This window comes from Sphaeramia orbicularis, chromosome 8 (genome assembly GCF_902148855.1).
Source record: "Sphaeramia orbicularis chromosome 8, fSphaOr1.1, whole genome shotgun sequence".
NCBI lineage: Eukaryota > Metazoa > Chordata > Actinopteri > Kurtiformes > Apogonidae > Sphaeramia > Sphaeramia orbicularis.
In genome coordinates, this window is record NC_043964.1 from 12,173,562 (window position 1) to 12,188,064 (window position 14,503).

General features: G+C 31.9%; 1 protein-coding gene across 6 annotated transcripts; it reads right to left on the reverse strand.

Moving 5' to 3' along the window:
• Positions 1–340: 340 nt before the first annotated feature.
• crb3a (crumbs homolog 3a) lies at positions 341–11,641 on the reverse strand. 6 transcript variants are annotated; one of them, XM_030141417.1, is made up of 6 exons: positions 11,134–11,641; positions 10,860–10,915; positions 10,172–10,200; positions 7,664–7,868; positions 3,208–3,251; positions 341–1,029 (listed from the first exon to the last, which is right to left on the reverse strand). In XM_030141417.1, the coding sequence occupies exons 4-6, from the start codon at positions 7,833–7,835 to the stop codon at positions 820–822; spliced, it is 426 nt and encodes a 141-aa protein (XP_029997277.1). In that variant the 5' UTR covers positions 7,836–7,868; positions 10,172–10,200; positions 10,860–10,915; positions 11,134–11,641; the 3' UTR covers positions 341–819. The 6 variants fall into 6 exon arrangements, with proteins under 6 accessions (XP_029997277.1, XP_029997272.1, XP_029997274.1 ...); XM_030141412.1 differs by having other exon boundaries at positions 7,664–7,865; positions 10,170–10,200; XM_030141414.1 differs by having other exon boundaries at positions 7,664–7,865; positions 10,170–10,200; positions 10,860–10,938.
• Positions 11,642–14,503: the final 2,862 nt, after the last annotated feature.

Sequence of the window (14,503 nt, forward strand, 5' to 3'; positions counted from 1 at the left end):
TTTCTTACGTTTTTTAATTTAAATTTCAGTTTTTTCTGGTTGTTTTTTTTTTTTTTTTTTTTTTGATAGTTTATAAAAGTAAGTATTTTCATAATTTAATGGGGTTTTTGTACACTAAAACAAAGACAAAAATTTGGAGTTGTCATTATTTATAGGATATTATTTTATTATTTTTCTGGTCCGGCCCACTGCAGATCAAATTTAGCTGAATATGGAACTGAACTAAAATGGGTTTGACACCCCTGGATTAAATGATAATTTGCATCCCTAGTGCCGACCCTAACACAAGAGGAGGGTAAACTATTTTTTATTTATTTATGTATTTATTTATTTTCGTTCGTTCGTTCTTTCTTTCTTTCTTTCTTTAATGGAATATCCTTTGCAATAGACAGCATTTTTTAAGTAAACCCGTCAAACTTTTGTCCCCTGCAGAGGACAAAAACACATTGCTGGGTCTCAGAAAGTTAAAGCAAGTGCAGGCACATGGTAAACAGCAGCTGAAAGAAGAAAAAAAAACTACACTAAAATTATTCCTGGTGATAAAATACTGCAGTTCTTATTACATTTGTACCAATGAAATGCTGGAATCCTTCTGTATAATCTGCTCGTTGTAGTGTCCGTCCTGCTGTTTTTCCTCATAGTTCCATTTAGGAGCCGCTCACAGCTTATTGAGATGAAGTCAAAAATGAAATGCATCATATTTTGTTGTGTTAAATCCTCTGCTAAACGTTCTCCGTCAGTGATCACTTCTGGTCACACAGGGTTTCTGCCGTGCACACATTTGCTCCCAGTGTGCTTTAACAGATGTTGCACCAAATGTCAGATGAGTCTTTCCTCCTTCGGTAACTTTAGTGCATCTGGTGCGGCCACGCTCCGTGCACCGGACTGCTCCTCGGCGCTGGGTCTGTACGTCCCCTCAGTCTGCCTCTTCTTTTTAACTACACAGAATAACCACGCTAGAACCGCCGCGACTATAGCCAGAACGCCCAGGGTGACCGTAGGGGCCACGATGGCTGCGATGTCAGGACCCTGCACATGGAAATAAAGCAGAGAGAGTGTTTTTTTTTTGTTTTTTTTTTGAATATCAAGAAAAAAGTACACCGTAAAAAAAAAAAAAGGTTTTACGGAAAAAAAATGGCAGCTGTGGTTATCAGAACAATACTGTAAAAAACACGTCAAACCATGTAGATTTAACATTTTAAATCAGGGGTGTCAAACTCATTTTAGTTCAGGGGCCAGATTCAGCTAAATTTGATCTGAAGTGTGCCGGACCAGTAAAATAATAACATAACATATAAATAATGATAACTCCAAATTTTTGTCTTTGTTTTAGTGTAAAAAAACCCCATTAAATTATGAAAATACTTACTTTTATAAACTATCCAAAAAAAAAAAAAAAAAGAAAAAACTGCAATTTAAATAATTTAAAAAAAAAAAAAAAAAAAACGTAAGAAAATTTAGTGCAATTTTTAACAATATTTTTCCTCCACTTATCATTTGTCCATGTGCATTATGGATCAGATCTACAAAGACACTAAACACTGAGGAACAGGCAGAAAAATTGTTAGAACTGTGCTTAATTTTCTTTAGACATTTCAGGTTGTCCATATTTGTTCAGGTTATTCACATTTTAGTGTTACAGGATAGTTTGTAAATGTAAATATTTTAATAATTTAATGTTATTTTTTGCACTAAAACAAAGAAAAAAATTTAAGTTGTTAATTCTAGATTTTTTTTTTTGGCTTAATTCAAGATTTTTTTTAACTTTATTGAAGATTTTTTTAAATGTATTTAACTGAAGATTTTTGGGGGGCTTAATTCAAGATTTTTTGCTAAATTTGAGATTTTTTTGGCTTAACTGAAGACTTTTTTTTTACTTAATTGAAGATTTTTTTCAACTTAATTGAAGATTTTTTTTTTTTCCTAATTCAAGATTTTTTGCTAAATTTGAGATTTTTTTTGCTTAACTGAAGATTTTTTTTTACTTAACTGAAGATTTTTTTGGTTTAGTTTAAGATTTTTTTTTTAACTTAATTGAAGATTTTTTGGGGGGGCTTAATTGAAGATTTGTTTTTACTTAATTGAAGATTTTTTTGGCTTAATTCAAGATTTTTTGCTAAATTTGAGATTTTTTCTTTTTTTTGGCTTAATTGAAGTTTTTTTTGCTTAATTGAAGTTTTTGGTTTGTTTTTTTTTTTGTGCTTAATTCACTGATTTTTTTTTTTAACTTAATTGAAGATTTTTTTTGGCTTAATTCAAGACTTTTTTTAACTCAACTGCAGATTTTTTTTTTTTGCTCAATTCAAGATTTTTTTCTTACTTAGTTGAAGATTTTTTGGCTTTATTAAATTTTTTTTTTTGCAAAATTTGAGAATTTTTTTGGTTAATTGAAGATATTTTTTTTAGCTTAATTCCAGATTTTTTGCTAAATTTGAGAATTTTTTTTTTTTTTTTTTTTTTTTTTTTGGCTTAATTGAAGATTTTTTTTTTTTTTTTTTTTTTTTTGCTTAATTGAATTTTTTTTTTTTTTTTTTTTTTTTTTTTTTGCTTAATTCAAGATTTTTTTCCTTAATTCAAGCTTTTTTTTTTTTGCTTAATTCAATTCAAGACTGGAATTTTTGCACTTGGCAAAAACATCCCAGGGGCCGAACTGGACCTTTTGGCGGGCTGCATTTGGCCCCCGGGCCACATGTTTGACACCCCTGTTTCAAATGGTAAACAGACTGCATTTATATAGCACATTTTATACACCTCCATGAAGGCATTTTACTTTTAAATCAGTGGAGCCTATTTCAGGACTGTGTACCCCACATGAACATCATTTTCTGGTCAGTTTCCTAAGCACATTTTGTTTTATTAGTAGGATATGCTAATATTAGTACATTTTTAATCCAGATCCAGTTGAATAGCAATCTTTTGGTTAAATAGTCATGTAATATGTACCCAAGAATCAGGAATTGACAAATATTGTAAAAAAAAAAAAAAAATAATAAAAATTACATTTAAGAGAAATTGTCAATAATAATTGGAAAATCACTAGCCGTGTACAGCTGCAACATATGGACTGAGCTTTGGACTGACAGATTCAAACAATGCTTTTTTTCTGCTTTTTTTTTTTGAGGAAACAGCTCAGATGCACACTTTTGTCCCATTTTTCCCTCTCTGGCCTTCTTGAAATTTAAGACATACACTCATCTTTCTACTCACAGTGTCATTTTTAGACCGGATGTCTCTTGGAAGTGTGTAATTCCCTGTGAAAAGAGCAGAAACATGAAGAACACTGTAAGAAACACTTCACAGCCTCGTTCTCATTGGTTGTTCTGAATCACATGACTTTATTTTCCAGTGCAAGGTAATAAAACCTGTGTGTGCTGGTTTTATGTGTGTGTGTAAAGCTTATATCAGCTGGTAACCTGCGCCTGAATGTCAAAAATGCACGTGTGTGTGTAAATGTTAGATAGGAATAAACTTTTGTTGTTGATTTTGTCTTTTTCTGTTTTTTTTTTTTTTTTTTGAGTAACCAGGTCATGGAAAATGTAAACATTTAAAGCAATCTACATTTTGATGCATGGAAATTTGTTAGGTTAGGTTAGTTTATTTCAGACACAGACATAATACAAAACATATGGAACAAAAATAAAAATAATAACAATATAAACAATACACAAATAAAAAATCAAACAATAGAATAATAATAATAATAATAATAATAATAATAATAATAATAAACAATACACAAAAAAATTAAATAATAGAAAAAAAAAGAACAACTGTTGTGCCTGAAAGGGAAATTGACTGTGATTTAAAAAAAAACAACAAAAAAAAGTAGTTTAACCCTTTATCGGGTAAGTGACTATTTTTGGTAATTTCTGCACATATTACAAGACAGTGGCAGTAACAGTCAACAGTTATGTTCTAAAATACATGTTCCTTTCACCTTACATGTGTTTTTCTTGTATTTTTTATAGATACTTCTTGTAATTTTTTTTTTTTTTTTTTTTTTTTTGCCACTTATGGGTAAGGAACCAAATATGGTAACTTAATTAACCTTGATTTTCTACATAACAAAGCTTTTTTTTATTTCATAAAACTAATAAAGTCCCTTTATATCCTCCAATAACAAATTTAGGTTGAAATTTTGAATTTCAGAGTATTTCTATGAGTGAACTACAGGGTGTATCAGAAAAAAGTAGACTCTCAGAGTTATCACACGGCTGGTCATGGATAGATTTGAAAGATTTGACGATTTTTGGTAATTTCCGCACATATTACAAGACAGTGGCAGTAACAGTCAGCAGTTATGCTCTAAAATACATGTTCCTTTCACCTTACATGTATTTTTCTTGTATATTTTATATACACTTCTTGGATTTATTTATTTATTTAGCCACTTACGGGTTAGGAACCAAATATGGTAACTTCATTAATCTTGATTTTCTACATAACAATAAAAAAAAATTAATTTCACAAAAGTGATAAAGTCTTTTTATATCCTCCAATAACACACTAAGGTTGAAATTTTGAATTCCAGAGTATTTCTATGAGTGAACCACAGGGTGTATCAGAAAAAAGTAGACGTTCAGAAAAAAACAACATAAAACCAAAATGCAAAGACATTATGAAAATCAAATTAGCTTTGTTCACTGAAGCATGAAAACTGACCCAGGACACTGGTGTCAATCAAGGGAGAATTACAAGGTCAATAAACACATATGATCATGTTTTCAAAATGTCTTCCCATTTTGGTTTTATGTTTTTTTTTCTGAGTCTACTTTTTTCTGATACACCCTGTATAAACGGTTAAATTGCAATAGTTAGTTTCCACAAACGAATAAGTGCCATTTCTTTCTTGCTTTTAACTATTTTTGTGCAAGGTCACTGTAAAAAAAAAAAAAAAAAAAAAACAACCACAGTAAAAGCATAAGTACATTTTGTGCACTTTCAAATCTATCCATGACCAGATTTCAAAGATTTGACTATTTTTGGTAATTTCCACAAATATTGCAAGACAGTGGCAATAACAGTAAACAGTTATGTTCTAAAATACTTGTTCCTTTCACCTTACATGTATTTTTCTCGTATTTTTTATATACATTTCTTGGACTTATTTATTTATTTATTTAGCCACTTACGGGTAAGGAACCAAATTTGGTAACTTCATTAACCTTGATTTTCTACATAACAATAACATTTTTTTTTTTCTAATTTCATAAAAGTAATAAAGTCTTTTTATATCCTCCAATAACACACTAAGGTTGAAATTTTGAATTCCAGAATATTCCTATGAGTGAACCACAGGGTGAATCAGAAAAAAGTAGATGCTCAGAAAAAAAACACATAAAACCAAAATGTGAAGACATTATGAAAATCAAATTAGCTTTGTTCTCTGAAGCATGAAAACTGACCCAGGACACTGGTGTCAATCAAGGGAGAATTAAATAGTCAATAAACACATACGATCAGATTTTCAAAATGTCTTCCCATTTTGGTTTTATGATTGTTTTTTTTTTTTGAGTGTCTACTTTTTTCTGATACACACTGTAGTTCACTCATAGAAATACTCTGAAATTCAAAATTTCAGCCTTTCTGTGTTATTGGAGGACCTAACATGACTTTATTACTTTTATCAAATTAAAAAAAAAAAAAGTATTGTTATGTAGAAAATCAAGGTTAATGAAGTTACCATATTTGGTTCCTTACCCATAAGTGGCCAAATTAAAAAAAAAAAAAAAATCCAAGAAGTATATATTAAAAATACAAGAAAAACACATTTAAGGTGAAAAGAACATGTATTTTAGAACATAACTGTTTACTGTTGCTGCCACTGTCTTGTAATATGTGTGGAAATTACCAAAAATAGTCACTTGCCCAATAAAGGGTTAAACTAGATTTTTTTTTTTTTTTTTTTTTTTTTTTGTAATCACAATCAATTTACATGCACTAAAATGGAGATTACTGTAAAGGTTTGCATCTTCCATGTCCTGGTTACTCAAAAAAAAAAAAAAAAAAAATTCCTATCTAACATTTATAAACACGTCCTGCATTTTTGACATTCAGACACAGGTTACCAGCTGATGTAAGCTTTATACACTCATATAAAACCAGCACACACAGGTTTTATTACCTTGCACTGGAAAATAACGTCATGTGATTATAATGATGATGCAATTATTTTGGTGTTATGTTTTTTGTTCTGTTTTTTTTTTTCTGAGAGTCTACTTTTTTCTAATACACCCTATTCAAACGGTTAATAATAATAATAATAATAATAATAATAATAATGGATTGGATTTATATAGTGCCTTTCTAGACACCCAAAGCGCTTTACATTATTGACCCATTATTCATTCGCTCTCACATTCCTCCCTCTGGTTAAAGTGCAATAGTTAATTTCCCACAAACGAATAAGTGCCATTTCTGTCTTGCTTTCAAATATTTTTGTGCAAGGTCACTGTAAAAAAAAAAAAAAAAAAAACAACCATAGTAAAAGCACAAGTACATTTTGTGCACTTTCAAATCTATCCATGAGCAGCCATGTGATAACTCAGTGACTTCATGAAACTACACAGTAACTACTTAACCAGGAGAAGAAGGAGGAGGAGGAGGTCTGGAATGCAGAACGTACTGTAACCGAGTCTAAAAACATGATTGTAAGAAATATGACACAAAAAAAATCAGATCTAATGTTTAACCCTTTCATGCACGAACTATGAGAACCTTAATCAAAATTTTTTTCCTCAGTGTTTTTATTCCTCTTTAGGCATGAAAAAAAAAAATAATGCGATTAAAAATTTTCTTCTGAAAAATAAATAATAATGTATTAAAAAAATAACAATAATAATTTTAAAAAATTTAAAAATACATAAAAAAAATAATAATGAAAAAAATAATTCTTATGAACCTATTTTTCATGAAGCTGCAAAAATGTCCACTCAGCTGGACACCACACGTTTAATTTTTGACACAGAAATATGTATTTACTGATAAATTGTGTGAAAACTATGGGGGAGGGCTTGTGATTCTGGGGGTTTATGCTCAGGAGAGATCTACATAACGTTACCAATTCATGCCAGAAAAGATATGTAGTGTCTTAAAACTTTAATAAAGATATGTGTAAAAAAAACAACACCAACAAAAAGAACAACAAAATCCACGAATATACAAGAGAACAGCTGTAGAATAGCTGTCCACTGTAGTGACCAGTGTGCATGAAAGGGTTAATTTGTGTTCAACATTACCTCAAATAACTTAAATTATAAGGTATGTTTGGGAAAACTTCAACTCTCTTGGAGTTTTCTGGTAAATTATTCACTAGGGCCATGGTAAACTTCGCGAGGACAAAAGTACAAGTTGATAACAAAGCGGGGGGTGTCAGGTGGGGGCAGCTGCTCTGAAATGAGAACTTCTAAATGTAGCGTCGAGTGGAATTCTGTCATATATGCGAATAGTGATAAGCAGAAAGCGGATGTAAATACACCTCTTTGTGTAATGTTCTTTCAACACAGCGACAGGCCTGTGCATGTTTTACATCTTTTCTGGAATGTCATCACCAGCTTTATTTATTATTGCAGGTTTTAATATGTATGTGTGTGTGTGGGTGTGGGTGTGGGTAGGTGTGGTCATTGTTGTGGGAGTGGAGCTGAACTGATGGTTACTGACTCACCCCACACTGGATCACTGATCAGCACCAGCAGTAAAACACTCCCAACCACAAATCCAGGTACAGGCAGCACATCCGCAACCGCTGCCATCTCTCTACCTGTGACCAAAGGGGTCCAAGGGGTCCAAGGGGGGGCGGACTGGGACTTGTGGGCATCAGCTCCGATCCATTTCATCAGATCCAGCTCTCAGTGTTTGGGTTTAACCACACTGTAAAAAAAAAAAAAAAAAAAAAAAAAAACAGTAATATTCCGGCAGCAGGGGTGCCAAAAGAATACTGTTAAATAACTGAAAATAACCAGCTCATAAAAATACTGTAATTTTCCATAATTAAAATACAGGTTTTTTTGCCCTAACTTTACATGAGATTTTGCTTTTTTTTTTTTTTTTTTTTTTTTTGACTTTTTAACCCTTTCATGCATGACTTATGAGAACCTTAGTCAAGATATTTTTCCTGAGTGTTTTTATTTCCTCTTTAGGCATGAAAAAAACAATGTGATCAATTTTTTTTTGTTTTATTTTTAAGGAGTTACACAAATGTCCACTCAGCCGGACACCTTGCATTTAATTTTTGAAGCAAAGCAACATGTATTTAAAACCTAGTAGCAGAAAGTGGTATAGAATACTATGCAATAAAAACACTTTTAACGCTGCTAATCAGATGTTTTCCCACATTTTAACATACTCTAATACTAGTTATTATTCACTTCATGGAGATAATATGCAATTAAAAAAACCCTCTTTGTTGTTAAAAAAAAAAAAAAAAAAAAAAAAGCTGTTAATTACAGCCTAATAACAATTAGCCATTGATTTACACTCAAATATGTTAGTGCAGATCAGGTTTATTAAGAACAGCAAAGTTACAGTAAATGAATTGCAGTGTATGGGATGATGCATAAGTGTTCACTGTGTTGGCTGATATGAAACTAAAACAACAAAACTAATGAATATGTAAGAGAACAGCTGGAGAATAACTGTCCACTGGAGTGACCACTATGCATGAAAGGGTTAACGTTTAATAAAGAATATTTTCATGTATTAAAACACAGGTGTCAAACATGGGGGCCCAGGGGCCAAATCTGGCCCACCAAAGGGTCCAGTCCGACCCTTGGGATGAATTTGTGAAATGCAAAAATTTCACCAAAATATTAACAATCCTTTTAGTTCAGGTTCCACATTCAGAACAATTCAATCTCAAGTGGGCAGGAGCAGTCAAATACTATCATAATAACATATAAATAATGACAAATTCAAATGTTTCTCTTTGTAAATGCACATATTTTCATGTATTTACACTAAAACAAAGTATAATTTTGCAAAAAATGTGAATAACCTGAAATGTCCGAAGAGAAGTAAGTACAATTTTAACAAAATTTTGCCTGTTACTCAATGTTTTGTGTATTTGTAGATCCACTGTGATCTGTAAGTTATAATGTACATGCGTAAATGATAAACTGAGGCAGAATATTGTTAAAATTACACTTATTTTTTCAGTTTATTCATGTTATTCACATCTTTTGAAAGGACAGTTTGTAGATGTAAACCTGTTCATAATGTAAATTTACTTTTTTCGCTCTAAAACATAGAGAAAAGTTTGGAGTTGACATTATTTATATATTATTATGTTATTATTTTACTGATTCGGCCCACTTCAGGTCAAATTCAGCTGAATCTGGCCCATGAACTCAAAGGAGTTCGACACCCCTGTATTAAAACAATCAAATTACCTATAAATATATATAAAAATAATTTTCAATGAGACTAAGTTGTACAATCCACTGATAAAAACTGTATTTGGACAGTTTATCAGTGCTTACATGTTATACATTCACAAAAATACATTTATTCAACACTTTTGTTGTGAAACCTCCTGTAATTACACAAAATATTTGTCAGTTAAAAAACAAGCCTTTTTAAACTTACAGAACAAATACTTCTTTTATGGTTAATTGTCAGTAATTTTATCTGGTTTTATTTTAGTTTTTTTTTTTGTTTGTTTGTTTTTTTTTACAGTATTAAACTTTAAATTAACAGTTTAATCTCATAAATAGAAAAGAAATAGTTGTGAAATTATGATACATTTTCAAATGTATTTGAACTGTATTGTTCTGTGAAAAAATATTTAAATTTTATGGTTATTCACAGTTACAGTTTTTTCATGTTATTTTACATTTAACGTGTAAAATCACAGTCTATTTTTGTAATTTCGCTGATATTTTCCTGTATCTTAAAAATACAGGAAAAATCTGTAAAATAAACAGTGAAAATTCTGTTAAATTACATATTTTTTTTGTTTGTTTTTTTTTAACAGTGCAGCTGGAGACACAATAAAGTGCAAATTCTCACCACGAAGCGTCTATTTATACGCTCTTTGTGACACTTAAATCTCAAGTTGAGTCACACATTCAGCCTGATGTTGAATCACCATAAAATCTGCGGTGACCACATGAAAATAAGATGTTCAGAGGAGTTTTCTCAACCAGAATAGAATGCGCTGTCCTGATGTACTTACCCTTTATCAGGCTGTGAAGGTGATCAAGCCTCCCGTAATTACACAAAATATTTGTCAATTAACAAACAAGTCTTGTTAAACTTACAGAACAAATACTTCTTTTACGGTTAATTATCAGTAATTTTATTTTTCTTTTTTTTTTTTTTTTATACAGTATTAAACTTTAAATTAACAGTTTAATCTCATAAAAAGAAAAGAAATATTTGTGAAATTATGATACATTTTCAAATGTATTTTAACTGTATTATTCTGTGGAAAAAAATGAAAATTTTATGGTTATTCACAGTTACAGTTTTTTCATGTTATTTTACATTTAACGTGTAAAATCACAGTCTATTTTTGTAATTTCACTGATATTTCCTGTATCTTAAAAATACAGGAAAAATCTGTCAAATAAACAGTGAAAATTCTGTTAAATTACAGATTTTTTTGTTTGTTTGTTTGGTTTTCTTTGTTTGTTTGTTTTTACAGTGCAGCTGGAGACACAATAAAGTGCAAATTCTCACCACGAAGCGTCTATTTATACGCTCTTTGTGACACTTAAATCTCAAGTTGAGTCACACCTTCAGCCTGATGTTGAATCACCATAAAATCTGCTGTGACCACATGAAAATAAGATGTTCAGAGGAGTTTTCTCAACCAGAATAGAATGCACTGTTTTGATGTACTTACCCTTTGGTGATCAAGCCAAAACGGGAAACATCGAGGTGGTTAATTCCCCAAGAAACATTGCTTCCGCTTCACCTTGTGGATGAAAAAAAAAGAAACTAAACCAAACAGATCAGAGCAGGTATGAGGTAAACAGGTATCATCTTAAGACGCAGACGTACTGAAACATTCAAATAGATCCGGACTACATCCTGACTGCACTAGCAGTTGGTGTATTATGTAAAGCAGTTTTTTTTTTTCGTCTACTCTTCAAAACGCCATTGGTCACATGGTTGAGTTTCGTGTTACATTACCTGAGCGCAGTTATCTACCTGCAGCACAGACTGCACACAGACAGCCCTTTGTATAAACTCGATGAAAAGCGCTGTTTAGAATCCTGGAGTAGAACAGACCCGGGTTTCTTCTGTTGTCATTAAAAAAAAAAAAAAAAAATCCTCAAAACTGGATGTGCAATAAGAGTCCAAAAAATATAACTTTTACGCATAGCCGTGCGTAATTACGCGTGACGCACGGATTGAATTGAGCTGAATCGTTCCGTGTAGATGAGATAGATGTCCACAAACACCTGCTTCTCCTTCCTCTTAGAACCTGCTGGAGCTGTGTGTTTGACTGCACTGCTTCCACAGCTCTTTACCTAGCAACCTGTTGGATGGTTTCGGTATGGAACAGCGCCTCCATCAGGTTCCACCATCAACCTACACGAGAGAGGATATCAACATTCCTGAAATATTTTGGGGATGAATTCGGCGGCCAGCTGGTCCACTGGGCTCTAATCCTCCCTTAAGCTTCTCCTTCTTAGAATCAGGGGCAAAGAAAATGTAGAGTACATGAGCCTTTTTTTTAAATACTGGACAGTGTGACAGACCAGTCAGGAGTTTAATTTAACCCTTTCATGCATGAATTATGAGAACCTTAGTCAATATTTTTTTCTTGAGTGTTTCTGTTCCTCTTTAGGCATGAAAAAAACAATGCAACTGATTTTTTTTTTTTTTTTTTTTTTTAATGAACTTATTTTTCGTGGAGTTACAAATATGTCCACTCAGCTGGACATAATGCGTTTAATTTTTGAAGCAAAGAAACATGTATTTAAAACCTAGTATCAGAAAGTGGTATGGAATACTATGCAATAAAAACAATTTTAAAGCTGCTAATTGCTAAACTGCAAATGTTTTCTCACATTTTATCATACTCTAATATGAGTTATTACTCATTTCATGGAGATAAAATCCTCCTGAGACCCAGGAATTTGACAGTTTTAGCTTTTTTACATTAAAAAATTGTCTTGATTGGAAACTGCATATTGTAACAGTTTTTTCAGAAACATTTTTAAAATTATTTTTATTGATTGATTGATTTTTTTTAGTGGAATGTCCATTGCAATGCATAGTACTTTTTTTAAGTAAAACTGTCAAACTTTTGTCCCCAACAGAGGACAAAATGCATTGCTGGGTCTCAGGGGGATATGCACAAAAAAAAAAAAAAAAGTTTCTTAATTACAGTCTAATAACTAACAAGCAACTGATTTACACTCAAACATGTTACTGCAGATCAGGTTTATCATGAGCAGCAAAGTTCCAACTAGAAGCACTCAGAGAGCACAGACCTCCGCCAAGGCTGATCAGTGCCCCCCCCTGTGGGCCCCCCCCCCCCCCCCCCCCACGCCAAGGAGGTTATGTTTTTGCCAGGGTTTGTTTGTTTGTTTGTTTGTTTGTCTGTCTGTTTGTCTGTCTGTTTGTCTGTCCGTTAGTGTGCAACATAACTCAAAAAGTTATGGACAGATTTTGATGAAATTTTCAGGGTTTGTTGGAAATGGGCCCCCACGTGGGCCCCCCCACCCCCGATCACCACCAAAATTTAATCATTTCTTCCTTATCCCATTTCCAACAAACCCTGAAAATTTCATCAAAATCTGTCCATAACTTTTTGAGTTATGTTGCACACTAACGGACAGACAAACAGACAGACAAACAAACAAACCCTGGCAAAAACATAACCTCCTTGGCGGAGGTAATAATAATTGTATGAACTGCAGTGTTTTGGATGGTGCATTAGTGTCCACTGTGTTGGCTGATAGTGGTGATAGCACAGTGGTCACTCCAGTGGACAGTTCTTCTCCAGCTGTTCTCTTGTATATTCATGTTTTTTTTTGTTTTAGTTCCATATGAGCCAACACAGTGGACACTAATGCACCATCCAAAACACTGCAGTTCATACAATTATTGGAACTTTGCTGCTCATGATAAACCTGATCTGCACTAACATGTTTTAGTGTAAATCAGTTGCTAATTGTTATTAGACTGTAATTAACAGTTGTCTGAAACAAAAAGTTTTTGGTTTTTTTTTTTGGTTTTTTGTTTTTGTTTTTGTTTTTTTTGCATACCCTCCTGAGACCCAGCAATGCATTTTGTCCTCTGTAGGGGACAAAAGTTTGACAGTTTTACTTAAAAAATACTATGCATTGCAATAGACATTCCATTAAAAAAATAAATCAATAAATAAAAACAATTTTTAAAATGTATCTTAAAAAAATTGTTGCATTATGCAGTTTCCAATCAAGACAATTTTTTAATGTACAAAAAGCTACAACTGTCAAATTCCTGGGTCTCAGGAGGATAATATCTCTATGAAATGAGTAATAACTAATATTAGAGTATGATAAAATGTGAGAAAACAGTAGCAATTTAGCAATTAGCAGCATTAAAATTGTTTTTATTTCATAGTTTTCACACAGTTTATCATTTTCTGATGATGATTTTTAAATACATGTTTCTTTGCTTCAAAAATTAAATGGTGTCCAGCTGAGTGGACATTTTTGTAACTCCACGAAAAATAGGTTCATTAAAAAAAAAAAAAAATCAATTGCATTGTTTTTTTCATGCCATGCCTAAAGAGGAACAAAAACACTCAAGAAAAAAATATTGACTAAGGTTCTCATAATTCATGCATGAAAGGGTTAAATTTAAAAAAAAAAAAAAAAAAAAAAGAAGAAGAAATTGTCACTGAAAAATCACTCCAGTTTTTCAGCACTGACTCAGTTTGTTTTGTGTGGCTCTGTATTGTTTCTTTGCGGTTTCTTTCATAATTCCTCCCCCCAGTATTTCAGAAATATAATATTAGCAAATCATACCTTACCACATGATCAACACACGAATGAGTCAATGTACATTCAGGGATTTAAGGAAACTTTACTGTCTGTACTAGAAAGAGAGGAATGAAATTAGTTTCTCAGGCTCAAAATCCAAGTATAGACCAATAAAAATAAAAATTTAACCCTTTCATGCATGAATTATGAAAACCTTCTAGTTAATATTGTCTTCTTGAGTGTTTTTATTCCTCTTTAGGCATGAAAAAAAAAAACAAAACAAAACAATGCAATTGAAATTTTTATATGAACCTTTTTTTCATGGAGTTACAAAAATGTCCACTCAGCTGGACACCATGTGTTTCATTTTTGAAGCAAAGAAACATGTATTTAAAACGCCATATCAGAAAGTGATATACTGTGTGAAAACTATGAAATAGAAACATTTTTAATGCTGTTAATGCTCACATTTTAACATACTCTAATACTAGTTATTACTCACTTCACGGAGATATGAAAAAAGAATTGATTTACACTAAACCAGGGGTGTCAAACATGCAGCTCAGGGGCCAAATGCGGCC